Raw genomic sequence first — 22,828 nt, forward strand, 5'->3', positions numbered from 1 at the left:
CATGATGTCCCTCTCCAAGGACCAGTCCCTAGCAACATGCCCAAAGTATGTGAGATGAAGCTTCAGAATCCTTAACCCCAAAGAGCCTTCTGGCTTCACCCTCTCCAGGACAAACCTGTTTGTTCTTCTAGCAGTCCATGGTATATTCAACACTCTTCTCCAGCACCACAGCTCAAAGGCATCAATTCTCTTTCTAACATCCCTATTCACTGTCAAGCTCTCTGATGCATAGCACATAATTGTGAAGACAATAGCCTGGATCAGGCACACCTTAGTCTCCAGCCTGATGTCGTTGCTCTTCAGTACTCTTGAGAGGTCCCTCACAGCTAACTTTCCCAATGCAATTCATGTCCTGATTTCCTGGCTGCTGTTACCAAGAGTGTTGACTGTGGAGCCAAGTAAACTAAAATTGTTAACTATCACCATCTCTTCACCATCCATACTGATGCTGCCAATTGGCCCAAGGGTGAGGATCTTTGTTTTCTTGATGTTGAGCTTCAGTCCATATAGGAGGCTGTAGTCCTTGATCTTCTGCAGCAAGCACTTCAGGTCCTCCTCAGTTTCAGCAAGAAGGGTTGTGTCATCTGCATAACGCAGATTGTTGATAGATCTTCCACCAGGATAGGTCAAGGTTCTGAACCATTGTTCACAGGGTTGCAATGAGTTAGTCAACTCCAAAGTACATAAAAACAACAAATGTAATAACAAGAAATAGCTTTTAACTAGACAGAAAAAAATGGCAAGTCCAGGAAGACCCACATTCAACTAATAAACATTTTCAGAACAAATGTACAGAGAAAACAGAAAGAAAAAAATCATTAAACAGTACTATTTTAATAATAAAAAGTCCCAGAAATTAGGACATACAAATTTCCAAATTAAAAGGCAGAAAAATTATAAAAAGTAGTTAAATATGCCTAAATATAAACTCTTTCAAATACTGACACTATTTTAAAACCATTTAATCATTAATATACAGAATAATAATAAATCTTATCCATCTCTCTCTGAAAACATATTATTATTGTTGTTTTGTGCCATCAATTAGAACTGACTCATAGCTGACTGTCCAGCAGGTTTTCAGAGGCATTTAATAACACAGGAAGAGACTGCCCATCCTTCTCCCTTGGAGCAGCTGATGGATTAAAATCATATGCTTTTTGGACTGCAACACAGCTTCTTACCACTAAGCCACTGGAAGGAACTCTCTGAAATAATATCTAGGTTACACACACACACTCCCACACACACTCTCTCTCTCTCACACACACACACTTACACTCTCACACTCAAACTCAACTCGTTACTGCTGAGTGCCGACTCATCTTGCTGATCCTGCAACAGGTTTTCAGAGACTGCAACTCACACATGAGGAGACAGCCCGTCGTTCTCACTTGGAGCAGCTGTTCAGCCTTTGGGTTGGCAGTTCACATGCAATTATCCACTAGGCCAAATGAGCTCCCATCTATATGTTAAAAGTTATCTATAGTGTGAATTTCAGTAAGTAGGATGCTAACATTTATAAGGTCCTGATTCTCTTGAGGAAAATGCTTACCTAGGGTGAAGGGAAGGACTGGGAACATTAAATCAGAGTTTCAGTAGTGAATATTGGACTTCAGGCTTTACAGGAGGGTTTTGTTTTGTTTTGTTTGTTTGCTTTTTAAATTCTATTTCTGGTTATTGCCTCTAACCTTTAATTTAATATAATAAGTGCCACGGTTTGTTAAAGACAAAGACACACAAAAATACCTTTCTATATTCTCAATTGTTATTGTTCTACAATGAGCATGTCCATACATTTATGACCAGAATAAATTATTTTAGATAAAGAATTCATTCTAAATTCCAAATTATCAACATCTATAACTGATGAAGCATATATCTTGACTCCAGAAAGTAGATTGCAGTGTTTTCTCACTGCTATTTTCTGATAAACGATTTAATGTTAACGGTCTGAGAAACCTCAACATTTTCCATCGGAAGCACAAATCTTCGGAGAGAATAATTAACAGAGCACTGTAGGTTACCAGTATTTTTTCAGACGTCAACATGTTTAAATCATGTTTTAGGAGAAACTTTGATATGCACTTGACTTTGGTAATTGTGCCCAACTATTACTCCTGTCCTACTAGCTCACAATGTGAAGTAATATTCATGACACACAAACTCCAGTGTGAATAAAGGAAATAGGAATTTTGAGTGGATTATATACAATTCTAGATTGAAAATGAAAACCTCACTCTATCTTCAAGTCAAGAAAGAACATTATAAATGATTGGCCAGGTTCCCACAGCACCACGCTGAGCTTGCCTCCAGGCCAAAGATGGCTATGCCTCCCATGTAGTCGATCAGGGTAAATCGGCTAGCAATGGCCTCACCAAGGGCTATAGATTTGGCTTGATCAAATGTCTCTTGGAAATAAAATCTGAGTATATAGTAAAATTTGCCAGCTAATGCTCAGAGAGACCACCAAAATGATAGGGATCTGGGAACTAAGTGTAGCTAAACTGAGCACACCCAGAGAAAAGGCACATGACACCATCGGGGAAGTAAGTGAAGGGAGACTGAGGAAGCTCAGAGGAAGGGCACGTGGCACCACATGGGAACTAAGTGAAGGGAGACTGAGGAAGCTCAGAGGAAAGGCACATGGCACCACCTTTTGTTGCCATGTGCTGCTAAGTCACCAACTGACTCACTGTTGACTTTCAAATGAGTTTTCAGAGGCTGTAAATCACACAGGAGAAGACTGCCATTTTTGTCTTGTAGAGCAGCTCGTGGATTTGAACCACATACCTTTGGGTTGACAGTGTAACTCCTTACTATTAAGCCACCAAAGCTCTCTATGACAGCACACAGGGCATCAAGATTACCAAAGGCAACTTACTTGCATGTGGACTGAATACTAAACACCTTTGACTCATACTCCTCACCTAACACTGGGCAGGGACAAGCTACACTTGATAGGGTGGAAACACAAGCATACCAGGTGGGCTGCTGTGTGGTCGTGGATCTTGTCCTGCACCAGCAGTGGGGTAGCTTCTTGGAGCCCCAGCTACCAGCTAAGGGTGGCCCCTGGGCTTGTGAGCACATTGTGATACCACTCGGAATTCAAACTGGCCATGAATGCACCATTCAATTTATTTTTAGCTGTTCAATGGGAATATTTTAGTGTTCCATTTTAATAGAATTAGATTTTCCCTTTAAAATACTATAACACCATTTAAACCCTGAATAAAATATTTAAACCTAAAAAAACCCTGATTTGTCACAATCACTACTTGCAGTGAACCACTTATGTGTCATATAAAAATTCATGAAGTCCCACTCTTCAAATGTATTACTTACTCAAAAAGTGTATCATGAAAAGTGTGGAGATTTTTAAGATTAAACAAGGTATTTTTGTTGTGTGCCTTAGAGTTGGAACCAACCCAGAGGTGACCCATTAGTGAATTTTAAGAAGCAGTAAATCTCATGGGAAGAGACCATCCATCCTTCTCCTGTGCAGCCAGATGGATTTGAACCATGTGCCTTTGAGTTTACAGCACAGCCTCTTACCACCCAGCCAACCAAATGAACAAGATAGATAACAGGAATATAGAAAGAAAATCCCAACTAGAGCTAAAAGGAAACGAGGAAGAGTATGACCCAGGCACAGCAGCCAGCATTTCTGGAGAAAACACGTGATGCAGCAGAGAGGTAGCCAAACATCCGTCTGGAGCAGAGGATTTTCAAACAGATCCTGACCGTCCACGGACAGAGAAGGGAATGAGAAACACCACAAGCAAAGGCCACACTGGGAGCAATCTCCTCACCGCTGGATGATCCAAGAAGTAAACATTTTGGCTGGAAAACTGGGTGTGTATAGGGTGAAGTCTAAAATGTCAAAATGACAAAGGTTGGTGGACAAATTCCCGAGGCTCAGAAGACCAGACAAATCCAGCTGTTGTTGAGTGGATTCCCACACTGCGAGCCTCAAGGAGAGTCGAGCTCCTCAAGGTTACCTGCTTTAATTTTTTTTTTTTTTAACATGCTTTAGTCTTTGGGAACTAGACGGCCAGTCCCAAGCATTGGTTAATAGGTGAACCTCTAACCTTGAACACCACCCAGAGCCTCTTTCCTAAAAGGTGACTGTAATTACTCAATGTTGTTTTTGTAAAGCATCACGTAAGAAGCATAGTGACATAAGAGACAGAGCAAAGCTGCTCCCTAGTTTCTAAGGCTGTGGTCTTTATGGTAGCTGACTGCCCCACACGGCACATTTTATACCAAATACTGTCACAGTGATGGAGGATACTAGAGAAAATAAAAGATGTATAGTCTCAGTTTGAATGCTCGCAGAAATTAAAGAAAGCAAACACTCTTTAAATAATCAAACCATTTAAGGTGGCATCAGTGGCATGAGCCATGAAATTGAGTTCTTACTAAAGACTTACTAAAACCATGATTTGGAAAAATTTTCCTTGAGAAAGTTTCACTAGAAATTACACTTGAGGGTTAAAGAGGGACTGAAAAACCATGGCACAACGGGGTAACAGAACACAAGGTGATATCCCCTCAGGAGACACACACCAAAGGCCCCTAGAACTTCCAGACTGAAAGGCAAGGAAGCTGATGTAACTTCCAGATTGAAAGGCAAGGAAGCTGGAGGTGAAATAAACTAGAAGGCAGGACAAGGTCAATCACCATAAAAGAGATCAAAAGCATTTCCATTTCACCAACGAACAAACAAAGGCCCCCAACATCAAGGAGCAAAAAACCCTCAAAGCCATCAAAGTGTCTCCAAGGTAGCATGCTCCTCATCTATGGAAGAAATAATAGAACAAGGGTAGGAGTGGGATCATTAGGTCTCAAATATAAAGTTCAACAATGTTTTCATTTCACCTATTGTTGCTAGTTGCAGTCAAGTCATTCTATCTTGTAGCAGAAGAAATTCCACCTGCTCCTGCATCACTCTCACAATTGTTGCTGTTAAAGCTTATTATTGTAGCCACTGTGTAAGTCTATTTGGACTAGAGTCTTCACCTTTTTTTAACCCTGTATGATGGCCTTCTCCAGACATTGGTCCCAAATTGTGTTGTTATTAATGTTCTGTGTCATCGAGTTGCTTGCGACTCATAGCAACCCTATGAACAATAGCTCTGAATTCTGCTCTATCCTGAGCCTATGTCATTGTCTCTGACACACCTATCCACATTAACCCTGTTACTGTGTCAATTCATTTCATCTGGGATCTTCCTTTCCTGTGCTGTTCCTGCACCTTTCCAAGCATGACATCCCTCTCCAATGACTAGTTCTTCCTGGCCACTTGCCCAAAGTGAATGAGATAGTAAGCAGGGGGATATAAGATGGATGGACTTGGGGAAATAACAGACTGTGAGGCTAGTTATGAGGACACTATTTCAATCAAGAAATAACAATGGCATGATTCTTACAGTTTTACTCTTAAGAGGAGATACACACCTTCAAAAGCAATGGTAGATTCTTTTGAACTGTAAGATAGGAAAATATATGCACATACATACACCTCACTTACATTTTTAGAAGCATAACCTAGTCTTAATTATTTGAGAAGCAATATTTGCATTCTTTTTGTAAAGGGATGCATCTTTAACCTAGTCATTTCCTAAGATTTTTGTCTTAATAGACAAAAGTTGCTGGACAACCAGGTTTATTCCTATTTAAAAACCTAATTCAGTTTTAAATGACTCCTATTTATAAACTATTTAAATTTATAAGAGGTTGTAATTAAGTGCTAAACAAGAAGGAAACTGATATATTAATTAAATCGCAGATATAAAATGGAATTGTGCACAGCTATTAAAAAGATTGAAAATACCTATTGTTGTTTTGTTGTTGTTCATTGTCATCAAGTGGAGCAGGACTCATAGTAACACTATGAACAAAAGACCTGAAGACTTTCTGTAACTTTCTATACCTACTGACATTTATCAAAGTTCAAGAGAGTTTCCAGAGGCATGTTGTTTAGGAAGTGGATGCCCATCTATGGAGAATAAGTGAATTTCACGCAAAAGTGTTACCACCAAGACGAGTAATGTGGTGAAATATAGTCCTCTAGACTTGGTGTAAAAGCCAGAAGTATACTCTTGTGATACAGGCTGAGTGTCTTTAGAAGGAAATGTCAGAACGCATTAATTGCATGGGAGACGATCAAACTGCAAGCCTTTAGGACTGCAGTGCAGCTTCTTGCCACTAGGCCACCAGAGCTTCCTGGAAATGTCAGAACTTGTGCATGAAAGCCAGAAGTATATTCCTGTGGCACAGACAGAGTATCTTTAGAAAGAAATGCCGAACTCAGAATAGCCAACATGTCTGGAGAGGAGAAGTGTTAGCTGGGGTATGTAGCTGAGACTTTTTCTTTCTTCTGTTAGATCTTTTAAAATGACTTTTGACTTTTTAATCAAATATAACCTTTTTATTATAGAAAATAAGAAACATTCTGAAAGAGGATGGTAGTAGTCAGAATCCAGGTAGGAACTGTTTGTGTTCCAGACATTGTAAAGGTTAACTATTCATGGCTTGGTCAAGATGCTATGACTGAGGAAAAGGTGGCACTGAGAATACAATCATAGTTTTTAGTCCAAGATGTACCAATGTAAGAATGAGAAAGTGGATCAGACAATACAGAGGCATGCTTAGTTTACTTTTGGACTTATTCAGATTAAGGCACCAGTTTTACAGCAAGAGTTAGAAGACATATTTCTGTGACATTAACATACACTGTTCTTTGGATAAAAGTCTATTAGATTTTGAGATGTTCTTAATTAAAGACCTAATGTTTTTCCTTTCCACAAATATTTAAAAGTGTTTCTACTGCTAATCCGGAAGAATTATTTGACAATGCCTGTTGGAGAACAACAACTGACTGTACTCCCTGGAGCAGGGGGAACTGCCAGGCGTGGGCACCGCAGACGTGGGCATATGAGAACCAAGGGACCATGGCTCTGACTACAATTTACCTTTCTCTCCTAATCTGCTAGTATCCTCATCCCCTTGTTTCTAAAGCTGTCACATGCATGTTGATGAATCCATTAGTGATCCTTACTTTATATCCTCATCGTTGGCAAATATCACCACGGCCCTGGAGTTGGGGGTGTCCAGGAGCTGTTTGATAATTCTGTCAAAATCAATGGTCCTGTCTTTGCGTTCTTGGGGAATTCGCACGGACTGGGCAATGCAGAGCCCACCTGTTCAAGAAAAAAAACAAAGTGTCAGTACAGTTCCTACAGTCATCACCGGAACTTAGGAAGTTGTGTTTGCGTGTGCTCCTTTGATGATACTACTGAGTTGGAGGTGGGAAGTCCATCAGATGGCATGCTGACCTCTGACTTACTGCTCATTCTTTCTTGCTTTCTTCATTTTTTAAAAAAGCAAATCTCCATCACATTCAACTTGTAAATATCAGTTTTATACAATATTAAAAATTAAGACAATAATAGGAATGTCAATCAACATAAATCACAGCTGCAAAAACTTATTAACCACACACCATGTGACTGTTTTACACGTTACCTCACTTAATCCTCTTAAAATCTGGTATTTTAAATTAAATGCACTACTATAATTAAAAAGAAAAATAAAAACAGACTGGAAATAATTGTACACACATACACTTGAAATTGTTTTACACTGTAGTAATCTGTCCACAATTTGGTGGTGATATGCTTTTCAAAATAAAAGAATGATAAAGAAATACATAAAGATTAAAAAACTGGTAGTTAATATTTTTTCATTTTATATAGAATTCACTCACTCATTTATAGTTATCCAGGTAAACTGACTCACAGCTGACCCAACTGCAGCTTCCAAAGCTGTGAATTGCAGAGGAGGAGATTTCTCATCTTCCTCTTTAGGAGCTTCTGGTAGATTCAAACCCCCAGAGGTGCTGCCTCTATGACAGCAGCATACTCCCTGTGGCCTAGATCACCAGAGCTCCTTCTACTATGAGGAAGAGAAATTGAATAGATAGAATTTTTCAGAGGCTTTAGGATATTTATGTATATTATGAGTTCACTTATGTGCCACTCATGCCCTCGGCCTTCACTAGCACTTGACAAAGATTGATTTAACCAACACTTGAGTAGGTAAAAGTACCAGGGAAGTTGTTTCGAGAAAAAGCCCTAGTGACAATAAAATGTAGAAGAACTGGGACAAAGAAAAGAGGAAAGGTCTGTGCTATTTAAAAGGTATTTTGGAGGAATCTTCTCTGGTAGGACCCCCAAAAAATTACTCCTGTCACCAAAGCTCCTAGATCATCTCAGTAGATGGAGGGAGTAAAGAAAAGAATGTGCCAATGACCACAGTAATAACAGTCATAATGTTAAAAGATGTGTTGAATTGGGAAAATCTGTTGTCAGTGACCTCTTCAAAGTGCTAAAGAAAAGGATACCCATTTAAAGACTGAAGTGCACTAGATTCAACTCACTGTTTTTATCTCTTCCTATGTATCTCAACAATGACTAGGGATGATAGAAGGAGAATTGAAGTCTTTGAGCTGTGGTGCTGGAGAAGAATATTGAGTGTACCATGGATGGCAAAGAAAACAAAAGGTTCATCCTGGAGAGAGTGAGACCAGGCTGCTCCTTGGAGGCAAGTATTCTGAAGTTTCGTCTGACATACTTTGGATATGTTGTAAGGAGGGACCAGTTCGTGGAGAAGGATGTCATGCTTGGGAGGGTGGAGGGACAGCACAAAAGATGAAGACTTTTTCTTTTTTTTTTTTTTAAGAAGAAGACTCTTGATGAGATGCACTGATTCAGTGACTGGAGTAATAGGGGTGAGCGTGTCAGAGACAATAAGATTGGCATAGGATAGAGCAGGTTTAGTGTTGTTGTTCATAAGGTCGCTGTGACTTACTGACAACTCAACGGCACATAACATGCATCTCAAAGTTGGACAATGGATAAAGAAGACGAAAGAAAACTGATAATTTTGAACTGTGTTGTTGGGGAAGAGTACTGAATATTTCATGGACAGTTAAATGAACAAACATATCTGTTTTGGAGGAAAAGGAATTACAGTACTCTTTAGAGATAATGATGGTGAATCTTGGACTCACGTACTCTGGGCATGTTGTGTCAGGAGAATTCAGTCCTTGGAAAAAGACATCATGCTGGCAAAGGTAGACAGTCAAAGAAAGATTCTCAACTAGATGTACAGATATACCGACTACCGTGGGTCTGACCATGGTGGAGGCCATGATGATGGTGTAGAATAGGTCAAGGAGATGTGTTGTTTATCAGGTCGCTATGAGTCATAGTTGACCTTGTGGACATCAAAACACCGTCACAACATACTCTATGAAAAATTAACTTCTGGTGGATAATTATAACAATAAAAACTGTCACCATATGAATTCTTGTGCTCTGTTGGCTAGTGGCAAGAAGCTGTACTGCAATCCTGAAGGCATGCAGTTAGAGGCCACTGGCCGCTCTGCAGGAGAAAGTTAGACAATCACCTCTCATGAGATAATTGCTCCTGAAAACTGCCAGCTGGTCAGCAATGGGTCGGTTCCGATCCAAACAGATCCAACAACAAAAAGAATTCTTACTCACACTTCTTAAGGTACATACAGAGTCTGTATGTCTGAGAACTTCGAAATGACACCAAAGAGAAATGTGAAAGAAAAAAATATAATGAATGTGATTCCATGAAAATTTTTAAATTCACTTTATGAAAGACCCAAAGATCAATCTATCTACTTATAGTAGATTGATTGCTATTTTGCAAGGAAACAAAACCCATTAACTGAGGAAAAGACATAATTAACAAAAGGTACTGGCAAAACTGTTATCTACCAAAGAACTGAAACAGGATTCACATCTCATTCCATGCATTCATACACACAGAGATCATCAGAGACAATATAGAAGGGAGAGAAAAAGAACTAGATAGCAGAATTTAGTAGACAGATCGAAGGTGTGAAGGAATAGACTAGGTAATTTTGCTGTTGTTGTTTTTGTTGTTGTTGTTGTTAGGTGTTATCAAGTCAAGTACAACTCATAGTGACCTGATGAACAAAAGATCTGAACTCTGTTCTGTCCTGTGCCTACGTAATGGTAATGACAAGTTACAGATCAATTACAATTAATTATGTGAAACACACGTATAGAAAAGATTGTACAAAACCAAATGTTTATGAAACAGTATACACAAATGATTATATAAACGTCAACAATTATATAAAACACAATATAAATGAATAAAATTTCTCTCATAACACAAGGAAATGCATTATTCTGACTTCATTTACTGATAAATTTAAAAACAAAACAGAACCCAAAAACCCTCACAAAGACAAGTTAGAAATAGTCTAGGAGAACATATTTCTAATTCACACATCTGAAACAGGATGTAAGTTGAAGTATGTAAAATAAAAGAAACTCCATTTTTAAAAAACGAGCAAAATATGTGAATAAGCACTTATTCAGACAAAAATACATACATTACAAAGAACATGAAGCAATGCTGTACACCCTAAATCATTAGTGGTCTCTTGTGGCCTCATAGTAAGGACTTCTACTAACAATTCAAAGCCACATGGTTTGAATCCACCAGCTTCTCTGAGAGATAAAGATGGGCAGTCCCCATCTACGCAACTTATAGCCTCTAAAAACCCAGCTGTTCCACAGGACACAACTGCTTCTCAAAACCTGTTAAAGAGTCAATAAAATGGTTCTGACCCAACGGCACGTAACAACAAAAGCCTTATTCATTAGAAAACAGAAATGAAAATGACAATATTCTATCATGAATCACATACTATAATAGTTGTTATGTAAATAAATAAAAAAAATACAAAATCTGAGAGAAAATGTAGAGCAACAAGAATACTCATTCACTACTAGTGGGAATACGAAATGTTAGTGTCACTTTGAAAAGTAAGTTGGCATTGCCTCAAGATGGTAAATATTTTTTTCCATAATTTATCATTGCACTTGCAGGTATTCACAAAAGAAAATAAGAATGTTATATTCACTCAAAAATACATGTTAGTGTTTGTTTCTCCAAGTTCCTCCTTGGAGGCTAGGATTTTCTTTTAACCACAAAATAATTTATTAGAGTTGGAAACCGCACTGTCCTATTTAAATATGGAAGATGATAGTACCACTTTGTTTTATTGCTGTTTTGGTTTTTTTAAGCTTTACAGTGGTTTGTGTAAAAAAATCATATATATCTATCCATATATTTTGTCTATTTATATACTTTGGATTCCATGCATTCTTTGTTCACTTACACTGTGTTCTACATTATCATTCCCACATATTTTGGTGGGTTATTTTTATATTACTTTTTTAATTGGTTTGCATGTAAAGTTTATATACATTGTGTTTCACACTGTTCTTCATTCACGTTCTTTCATACAACCTTAGGCACTGTTTTATAAAATTAATCTTTATTAGACCTTGCCCATCATTATTACCCTGTCTTTTTACCCAGGTCCTTCCCATTTGCCTCCTCCATTCCCACTGCCCACCACTGTCCAGCCCTGTGTGTCACTCCTACTTATCATTACCTCTCTGCTGACCCCCACCCCATCACAGTTCCTGTACATGTTTTACTACTTATCCTTCCATTTTTACAATAATGGTCTTATACAGTACTTGTCCTTATGAGGCTGTGTTAGTTTACTCAGCAAAATAATCTCCAGCCTCTCCCAAGTTACATAGTATTTTTTAAAATTGTTGCTCCTTAGTGCTGCACAGTATTCCATTGTGTGAATGTACCACAGTATTTAAATCCATTTGGTTGTGGTTGGACATTTGGGACTGTTTCAATGTTCTTGGGATCGTTAATAATACTGCTATGAACATTTATGTACAGCTCTCCATTTGTGTCTCAGTTCTAATTCCTGTGGGGTATATTCCTAACAGTGGAGTAGCTGGGTCATATGGAATTTCTATGTTCGGCTTTTTAAAGAAACATCAAACTGTCTTCCAGAATGATTATATCATTTTACAATCCCACAGACAGTGTATGAGAGTTGCCACCTCTTCACATCCATTCCAATATTTATGACTTGCTTCCCTAATAACCTTTGCCACTACTGTTGGGTTAAGATGGTATCTCATTGACAAGGAAGCCCACTATCACCACTTCTATTTGATAGTGTATATGAAGTACTTGCTAGGGCAATATGACAAAAGAAGGAATTAAAAGGCATCTAGATCGGCAAAGAGACGGTTAAATTGACATTATATGCCAATGATATGATAGTGTACACAGAAAACCCCAGGGACTCAACTAAAGAATTGTTAGAGCTAGTGGACCAGTTTAATAGGGTTAGTTGCAGGATACAACATCAGTATCCAAAAATCAGATTGCTCTACAGTAACAAAGAAAATATAGAGAAGGAAACTAAGAAGGCAATACCATTTACAATAGCCAACCACAAATTCAGATACTTGGGAGTGAACCTAACTAGAGAAACAAAACACCTGTACGAAGAAAAGTACCGAACATTTCTGCAAGACACATAAAAGACCTAAAGAAATGGGAAAATGTACCCTGTTCATGGATAAGACGACTCAATATTGTGACAATGGCAATCCTACCAAAAGCAGTCTACATATTTAAAGCAATCCCAATACAGAAACCAAATTCATTTTTCAAGAAGATCAAAAGGAAAATTGTAAATTTTACTTGGAGAGGAAAGAGATCCCTAATAGGGTGGCCAGAATTTTGAAGCTCCATCTCACATACTTTGGGCAGGTGGCCAGGAGGGACCAGTGCTTGGTGAAGGACATCATGCTCAGAAGGGTGGTGGAACAGAGAAGGAGAGGAAGATCCTGGATGAGATTCATTGCCACAGTAACTGGAGTAATGGGAGTAGTGAGACTGGCTCATGACAGGGCAGACTTTAGACCTGTTTGATATAGGGTGGTAGGCAATTCAACGGCACTTAACAACAACAGAGTTTGTTTTCAATTACATTATAATTATTAGTGCATTCTATATCCTATAGTTGTTAGGCACCATTAAGTAAGACTTCCTTCTCAGTCCCTTCAGCTTCCCAAGCATGATGTCCTATACATTTTCTCAAGTGGCTATATTTATGCTAAGCTGGCTGTGTTTTATTAGATTTGTTTCTCTTACTGAACTTGGTTTATCCATTAGACTTATTTTTCTGATTTCTTCTCAGAATGATGGCAAGTTGATCATTCCCCTTTATTAAGCAAGTAGTGAGGTTTTCCCTTAAACTGAGCATGTGTACTACTAACATTTTCCTGTTAGCCTGTGTCATTCTTGATCTTGCTACATAAGGGGGTTGTTTCTGTATAGATGTAAAATATTTAGCTGCTCCCCTTACCTTCAGGGGTAATTTTCTGATACTCTGATGCTAGAATTATGTGCTGCACCTTCCTTCTGGTCAGAAAAGTTTCCTGTTCCAAAAAACTAATGTATTTTAATTGGTCTTTGGGTCAGTTTTTCAATTTGTCAGCAAACATGAAACCTGAGGGATTTTCCCCTCTGCAGAACAAGCCCCCCAAATTACCGTATTTGCAACTCCTTATGTAAGTATAAAATTATTCCAAGTAAACATACGTATGTATGTACATTATGTATCTTTTCAACTATTCATCCTGTTCTTACTGTAATGAATTGTAAATTAGTAAGTATCAGCTATTAGCAGCCTGCATTCTCATGCATTACTATCACAGGGAGTTTTGTTGAAATACAGACTTCTGCTCCCTGCCTCCAGATTCTCGATTAACAGGTTTCAGTTAGATATGAGATTTTGTGTTTCTAACAAGTTCTCAAGGAAGCAGAAGTGGCATCCACTTCCTAAATGACATGCCTCCGGAAACCCTATGAACTTTAATAAATGTAGATACTTGTAGAGGGGCTTCAAGTCTTTTGTTCAAAGGGTTGCTATGAGTCATGCTCAACTCAAAAGCCATCAACAAGTTCTCCAGTGGTGCCGAGAAATTTGACAAACACTGTTCTTAGTGTCACTGCTACAATTGACCAAATGTCTATATTTAGAGAAATATTTACTGTCATTTCTTCATTTTAAGAGTAACTAGTTATGGAATTTTAAATTTTTAAAATTTTATATTAGTTTGCACACAAAAGTCATAAACTGTGTTGTGTTTATATATGTAGTGTTTCACACATTCTTTAACACTGGGTTTAGTATTATCATTCGCATTGTGTTTTATAACACTGTTGTTGTTGTTATGTGCTGTCGAGTCATTTGCAACTCATAGCGACCCCTATGTACAACAGCCCTAAAACCTGCTCTATCCTGTGTCAATCACTTGCCTCTCACACACCCAGCCCAATTACCCCAGTCACTGAATCAATCCACGTCTGAGAGGGTCTTCCCCTCCTGCACTGTCCCTCCACCCTCCCAAGCATGATGTCCCTCTTCAAGGACCTGTCTCTCCTTACAGCATGTCCAAAGTACGTCAGATGAAGCCCCAGAATCCTTGCCTCCAAGGGGTAGCCTGGTTTAACCCGCTCCTGGATGAATCTGTTTGCATTCTTGGCAGTCCATGGACTCTCAATACTCTTCTCCAGCACCACAGCTCAAATGCATCAATTCTCCTTCTATCCTCCCTAGTCATTGTCCAACTCTCTGATGCATAACAACTGATTGCGAAGACCATGACCTGTATCAGGCGCACCGTTGCTCTTGAGTACTTTAGAGAGGCTCCTAATAGCAGACTTTCCCATCGCGATACGTTTTTTGATTTCCTGGCTGCTGGTGCCTAGAGTGTTGACCGTGGAGTCGAGCAAACTGAAGCTGTGAACAATCTCAATCTCTTTGGCATCCATCCTGATGCTACCAATTGGTCCAGTGGTGAGAATCTTTGTCTTCTTGACATTGAGCCTCAGTCCATATCAAAGGCTGCAGTCCTTGACCCTCTGCAGCAAGTGCATGAGGACCTCCTCAGTTTCAGCAAGCAGGGTTGTGTCATCTGCATAACGCCGACTGTTAATAGATCTTCCACCAATCCTGACGCCACACTTTTCCTCATAGAGTCCAGTCTCTCAGATAATCTGCTCTGCATCCAGGTTGAAAAGGTATGGAGATAGGATGCATCCCTGGCATAGGCCCTTCCCAATTTTGAACCATGCAATGTTACCCTGCTCTGTTCTGACGACTGCCTCTTGGTCCAAGTATAGGTTTCGCATTAGCACAATTAAATGTTATGGGATTCCCATTCTTCTCAGAGCCAGCCACAGTTTATGATCCACACAGTCAAACGCCTTTGCAAAATCAATGAAACACAGACAGACATTCTTCTGGTATTCCCTGCTTTCAGCTAAGATCCATCTAACATCAGCTACAATATCCCTAGTACCACGACCCCTTCTAAACCCAGCCTGGACTTCCGGCAGTCATTTTTGGATAATCTTCAGTAAAATCTTGCTTGCATGTGAAATAAATGATACTGTTCTGTAGTTTCCACACTCTGTTGGGTCACCCTTCTTTGGAATGGGAACAAATATAGATCTCTTCCAGTCAGTGGGCCAAGTGGTGGTTCTCCAGATTTCTTGGCACAAGTTGGTGAGCACATCCAGGGCAGCATCTCTTAGCTGAAATATGTCAATTGGTGTACCGTCTATTCCTGGGGCCTTATTTTTTGCTATTTCCTTAATCTCCATTAATCTATGCTCACCATTAATGTACCTTTTCAGACCTCCACTGGTTATTAATTAATCCTTCACTACTCCTCGTTCTGTCTACAAGGCTCTTGGACCTCAAGATTTGCGCCCCCCACCCCCTTTTCAGTTCTCACCTTCTCTCCCATTTGGACTTTACTACACATCTTACTAGTAATTCTTTTCTTTTTACAATAATGGTTTTATGTAGTATTTGTCCTTACGAGACTGAGAATTCACTCGGCATAAAGCTTTCAAGCCTTTCCCATGTTATATAGTATTTTTTAAACTATTGCTCGTTAGTGCTGTGTAATAGTCCATTGTATGGATGTACCACAGTTTCTCAATCCATTCATTTGTCAACAGGAAATTTGGCTGTTTCCATTTTCTTGCTATTGTGAATAACATGTACAAATCTCCATTTGTGTCTCAGTTCTCATTTTCTCATGGGATATTCCTAGCATGGAATAACTGTCATATGGAATTTGTATGTCCAACTTTTTGAGGAAACACCTGTTGGGTAAAATAAAATGGCCTTATAAGCACTAGAATTCTACTTCACAGCTAAACCCTTCCCTTCCCCCAGCTCCAGCCTGCTTAACTACTAGTGGAAAGCTGAGTCCACAAAATAAGGAGATTCCAGGAATACTACAGATAATGATTAGACCTAAAAATACACCTCCAAGATAAGAAAAAGGCACCACAAGAATACGGCCCAATCAAGACTTTCTGATGTCATTTGCTGAACCAACCAACAATTTTTGTATCCTCACTAACAGCAAGAGTTGCTTAAGAGCTAATTAGAGTTAGCTCTCTAAAGTAAGAGCTCAGCCCATCTGTATACAGGTGAAAATAAAATAGTTTATTGCTTCACACTTCAGCCTCACATGATTGATTTCAGTAGTCCTTGTCTGACTCCAGACTCACCTCCCTTCTTCTCCAAGCATGGACTTGGTGACACAAATGAAGCTAAAGATGGAATGATAGAATTTTATACAATCAATGATTTACTCATTGCAAATTCCTTTTATAAGTAACATAAATGCGACTATATACATGGATTTCACCTGATGGTATGCACAGGAATCCAACTGATTACATCTGTGGAAAAATCATTGGAGAAGCTAAATATCAGTTGTGAAAACAAGGTCAGGTGCTGACTGTGAAACAGACCGTGAACTACTCATATGCAAGGCCAAATTAAAGCTAAAGAACATTGAATCTAATCCACAGGAACCAAAATTTGACCCTGAGTCCATATAACCTGAATTAAAAAACCATCTAAGGAACACGTTTGAGGCCTTGAACACTAATGAACGTACAGCAGATGAGCTTTGATATCAAGAGTATCCCCTATGAAGAATGAGAAAGGTCATTACAAAGATGGAAGACAAGAAAAGACCAAGCTGGATCTCAGATGAGACTACAAATTGCACCAGGGCACTGGAAAGCCAAAGCAAAGGGAAGGAATCAAGGAGAGAAGGAAATGAAGTTTTCAAAGGGCAGCTCTGGAAGACAAAGCTAAATTTTGTAATGAAATGTGCAAAGACCTGGAGTTGGAAAATCAAAAGAGCAGAGTCACTCAGCATTTCTCAAGCTGAAGGTACTGATGAACAAATTCAAGCCTCGAGTTGTGATACTTAAGGATACTATAGGCAGTATATTTAATGACTCAGGAAGCATTAAAAGGAGATGGAAACAGTGCACAGGGTCACTGTATCAAAAAGAATTGGCTGACACAGAAAAATTTCATGAAACAACATACAATAAAGAGCCTATGGGTAAGAAGGAGAAAGTTCAAGTACTGTGAAAGAATTGGGAATAAACTAGGTCCTAGGAGTTAATAGTATACAAATTGATATATTTCAACAAACAGATGCTGTCCTGGACATGCTCTCCAGGTTGTGTCAAGAAATCTGGAGGACAACTACTTCGTCAACTGACTGGAAGAAATCTATACTTATTCCCATTCCAAAACAAGGTGACCCAGAGGAGTGTAGAAATTTTCGAACAATATCAGTAATCTTACACACAAGGAAAATCCTGCTGAAAATTATCCAAAATTGATTGAAACAGTACATTGACAGAGAACAACTACATATATAAGTTAGGTTTAGAAGAGGCTGTGGCATTAGCAACATCATTGCCAGTCAGACATATCTTGGTCAAAAGCAGAGAGCACCAGAGGAGTGTCTATCTCTGTTTCACTGACTATGCAAATGCATTTGACTGTGTGAATCATAACAAATTGTGGCTAACCTTGAGAAGAATGGCGATCCCAGCACACTTGATTGTGCTCATGTGAAACACACACTTGGACCAGGAAGCAGTCCTCAGAAGAGAGTAAGGAAATACTGCACATGGTTAAAAACGGGAAAGGAGTGTGTCAGGATGCATCCTGTCTCCATACCTTTTCACTCTGTATGCAGAACAGATCATTCGGGAGGCTGGGATTTATAAGGAAAAATCTGGCATCAGGATTGAAGGAAGATTCATCAACAACCTGCAATATGCAGATACTACAATCCTCCTTGCTGAAACTGAGGAGGACCTGAAGTGTTTGCTGCAGAAGGTCAAGGACTGTAGTTGTCAATATGGATTGGAGCTCAACATCAGAAAACAAAGATTCTCCCCACTGGGCCAATTGGCAACACCATGATAGATGGAGAAGAGTTTGAGATTATTAATAATTTCAGCTTGCTCGGCTCCACAATCAACACTCTTGGCACCAGCAGTCAGGAAATCAAAAGACGAATTGCTGAAGTCTCTGTCACAGACCTCTCCAAAGTCCTAACAAGTAATGCTGTCAGTCTAGGGACTAAGATGAGCCTGATCTAGGCCATAGTCTTCATTATGAATTTCTATGCATCATAGAGCTGGAAAATGACAAAGGATGATAGAGGAAAGCTTGATATTTTTGACTTGTGGTGCTGAAGAAGAGTATTGAACATACTATGGACTACCAAGAGAACTAACAGGTTTGTCTTGGAGAGGGTGAAACCAAGTTTCTCCTTCCTAAGGCTTTTGAAGCTCTATCTCACATACTTTGGACACTTGGTCAGGAGGGATGTATCCTTGGAGAAGGACATCATGCTTGGAAGAGTGGAGAGACAGCAAAAGAGAGAAAGACCCTGGATGACATGGACTGACAAAGTAACTGGGTTAATGGGGGTAGGTGTGGCAGAGCCAGTGAGACTGGATCAAGATAGGGTCAAGTTCAGAGCTACTGTAGACAGGGTCACTGTGAGAAGGTGACTCAATGACACTTAATCAGTGGGGTAGTCCAAAGGGAACAGTTCTGCTTATTCATAGGTAATGTCTCCCTGGCTGCTTGAACCCACCTGCAGATCCACTGGTGAAAGATGAGCAGTCTACTCTTGTGCAGGGTACAGCCTCAGAAAACCTACTAGAGGGTCAGATATGGGGTGGGGGGGTTCCAATTACATAGTAGTGAGTTGATTTCTGAGATAATGAAATAGAAGAAAGAACTGGTCATTGTGCTTTGATATAAGGCTTATAATGATGTGATTAGATGACAAAATCTGGGCAATAGCCACTATCATCGAAAGCCATAACTCCCGTTACTCTGACAAAACACTGCAGAGCTTCTTTGGGACAAATCATCTGGAAACTGCTCTTGAGCTGCGGAGAAAGAGAAATGGCTACTCCCGTCTTCTTGGCAGGAGACAGGGCATAATTCTGGATACAACTCAGCTTCCCATCAGGATTCAATTACAACTGAGTGATTAAGCAAATTAGAGTGAACTCCATTTGACTATGTGATTCTCTAGGGCTGTTCAAACCAGTTTGTTCTGGTCGGATCTCCTGTGTCTTTTGGAAACACTGAATCAGAACCTGCCTTTTAACAAGATCCCTAGGGTCTTCTTGTATCTGGAGTGGAAGGGCTAATTCACAACAGGGGTCAAACCGGAGTAAATTAGTTCAAAGGCCTGCTGGACACAGAGCTTTGGGAATTGCAGAGCTGAGATGTCTGACAGTCTTACTTGGATCAGCACATAGATGAGCAAAACAGATAGGAGAGGAGAAAACTCAGCCATCAACTTTACAGTGAACATGCTTATAAAGCTAACATAGGGTGGGGGGGGGGACAATAACAAAAGAGGTTAGGAAAATGAGAGAAACATGCTGCTTTGATCTTCTCTTGGAAGACTGAATTCTACCTGTTGGAAAGACTCATTTGCTTTAGATCCATAAGAGAATATGTTGGGTTTAGGACTACATTTCAACTCTTCATACATCTTGAATCCAAGTGTTCAATTTAGACCAAGAGCTTCATTGTAAGAAAAATTGATGATGATGATAATAATGATGTTGATGTAAGTCTCCTGTACCAAGTAGCTTATTTCTCCATAATTCTGATAATGATGAACACGCCACTACAGACAAAAATGTCCAAACAAAAAGTTGATGAAAACCACTACTGTTAAGTCTGTTCTGACTCATAACAACCCTCCGTTATGTTTCTATGATTGTGTATGAGAGGAGACTGCTTCTCTTTCTCCCTTGGAGGATCTGGTAAACTAAACTGTAAATGAGCTTTAGGTTAGTGGCCCAACACATTATGTGCTACACCACTAGCACTCCTGATAATGTTTAACACACTGTATTCTCCTCAGAAAAAACAAACAACAACAACAACAAAAACAAAAAAACAAGTCCCTATTTTCATTCCAAACTGCTGACGGTGAATGTTACCTTTGTGGTTTGCATGGCAGGTTCATATCTCACAGTGGGTTCAGCATGCCCACTTTTGCATCTCTGAGCATCAAATGAGCATTCTCCACCTGAAAAAGGAAGGCCTGGTGGAATAATGGTTAAGAGAAAAGGAGATCTAGTAATGTTATGATGAAGAGCTTGGCTACTAACTAACTGGTTCAAGTCCACCAGTGGCTCCAGGGAAAAATGCCCAGGCCTTAAGTTTCTACATAACTGCTAATTTTGAGTACTAACCGACCTGTAGCTGACCCTCCAGTGGGTTTCAGAAGCAGTATATCACCCATAAGGAGACTGCTCACTTGTCTCCTTCACAGCAGCTGATTCATCTGAGCTGCTTGGTTTTGCATTGGCAATGAGATTCCTTTCCACCAAGCCATTGAAGAGCAATGATGTCAGTTTGAAGAGTAAGGCTCATCTGATCAGGTCATGGTCTTTTTAATCACTTGCTATGCAAAATGAGAGCTAGACAAAGAATAAAGCGGACGGAAGAAGAATTGATGTTTCTTAGTTGTGCTGGATATCTTATAGGACTATCAATATCAAGGACTGCAGTCTTCAATTCGGATTGAAGCGCCATATCAAAATGACAAAGATTCTCACCACTGGGCCAATTGGCAGTACCATGATAGATGGAGAGGAGATAGAGGTTGTTAACAGTTGCAGCTTGCTCGGCTCCACAATCAACACCAGCAACCAGGAAATCAAAAGATAAACTGCACTGGGAAAATCTGCTGTCAGGGACCTCTCTAGAGTCCTGAAAAGTAACGAAGTCTGTCTAGAGACTAAGGTGTGCCTAATCCAGGCCATGATCTTCACAAATTGTTGTTATGCATCAGAGAGCTGGACAGAGGAAGGATAACAGAGGAAGAATAGAAGTCTTTGAACTGTGGTACTAGAAAAGAGTCTTGAACATACCATCAACTGCCAAGAAAACAAATAGGTCTGTCCTGGGAGGGTCAAACTAAGTTTCTCCTTTGAGGCTAGGATTTTGAAGCTCTGTCTCACATACTTTGGACATGTATTCAAGAGAGAGCAGTCCTTGGAAAGGGACATCTTGTTTGAAAAGGGAGATGGACAGACAGCGCAAGAGAGGAAGACCGTGGATGAGATGGATTGATAAAGTGACTGGGGTAATGGGGATTGGGGGTTGGTGTGTCAGAATTAATGAGACTGGCCCAGGAAAGGGAAGGGTTCAAAGCTGCTGTACTTAGAATTTTTATGGGTCACAGGCAACTCAATGGCACATATAACACCATTACCACACCTAATATATTCAACTCTATTAAAAATGGGTTAATGTATTGATATTTTGAGATTTATTTGTAGAACTTGGTTATTAGTATTTGTCCTCTGCACTACTGTGCAGGTCTGACAGAGAGAGAATAGGTCCACTGCACCCCCTCCCCACACAAAGCACAGCACACCAACACACACTAACATCTCGGGACTGTGGTAATCAGCATTTGTAACTACATGTATCTGTGATTATAAGTATTGTGATTTCTAGTCAGCTAATTAAACATGGAGAAATTAGTGTGTTTCTTTCAAAGCTAATTTTCATAACAGAATTTAATTGAGTTATTTGGTTGCAATAAAGACAAATTAAGACTCAGGATTATGTTTTCTCTTCTCATGAAAGATACTGACACAGCTGTTCATGTTGTATCTGAACTGTAATTTGACAAAAATATATATAATACTTTTCATTATAAATCTTATACTTAGGGAATGGTTTGATAAATATGTTGTTTGAATCAGTGTTCATTTAAAATGGAATTTGTAACTATGAAAGAAAATGTTAGATTAGGAACACTATTTTCTTTTTCTAAAAAAGTAGATGAATACATCAAATAAAAAAGTACATGGAATGTCAATAATTCTTTGTGAATATATTAAAGGTAAATTTTTCCTATAGACTGAAAATTCATGTATAGAATTTTAAAAGCATGCCTATGATTTGGCTCATAATGTTGTATTAATCTAAAATGAATGCTCCTGATATAAGTATTTATAATATAGATATTACTATTTCTGAAATATAACACTGCTACTGTAGATAATTTTTCAATTACAAGAATAATACATATAAAACTACCAGAAGTTTGAGGTGGATTTAAAAGGGGCCATGGCACCAGGCCTATCACTGCTAATCTCAGATGGATTCTGGGTGAATGTCTATTTATCCTTTCTTGATTTTTAAAAGGCATTTGTGTGGATTATAACAAGTTATGACTAATATTGAGAATGGGAATCCCAGAGCATGTAATTGTGTTCATGTGAAATGCATCAAGAGTTGCCTATGCAAACAGAGCAAGGGAATCCTGACTCAAAATTAAGAAAGTTGTGCATCAAGGTTGTTTCCCGTCTTCCCAGTATCCTGGAAAAGCTACAACCAGGAGAAGATAACATAGATGAATGGGACCTTCTAAGACTCAAATCCCTATGCACATCCAAAAACTTC

The 22,828-nt window shown here is 39.2% G+C and overlaps 1 protein-coding gene across 2 annotated transcripts in view; it reads right to left on the reverse strand.

Annotated features, from left to right (window-relative positions):
- The window catches only part of GRM7 (glutamate receptor, metabotropic 7), a 730,124-nt gene that overhangs the window by 316,120 nt on the left and 391,176 nt on the right, over positions 1-22,828 (reverse strand). For both annotated transcript variants that reach the window (XM_006897077.1, XM_006897076.1), the window contains exon 3: positions 7,064-7,205. In XM_006897077.1, coding sequence (XP_006897139.1) covers positions 7,064-7,205 — 142 coding nt within the window. The remainder of the gene's footprint in view (positions 1-7,063; positions 7,206-22,828) is intronic.

Source organism: Elephantulus edwardii, unplaced genomic scaffold, assembly GCF_000299155.1.
Source record: "Elephantulus edwardii isolate Elephantulus edwardi_28Jun2011 unplaced genomic scaffold, EleEdw1.0 scaffold00200, whole genome shotgun sequence".
Classification (NCBI taxonomy): domain Eukaryota; kingdom Metazoa; phylum Chordata; class Mammalia; order Macroscelidea; family Macroscelididae; genus Elephantulus; species Elephantulus edwardii.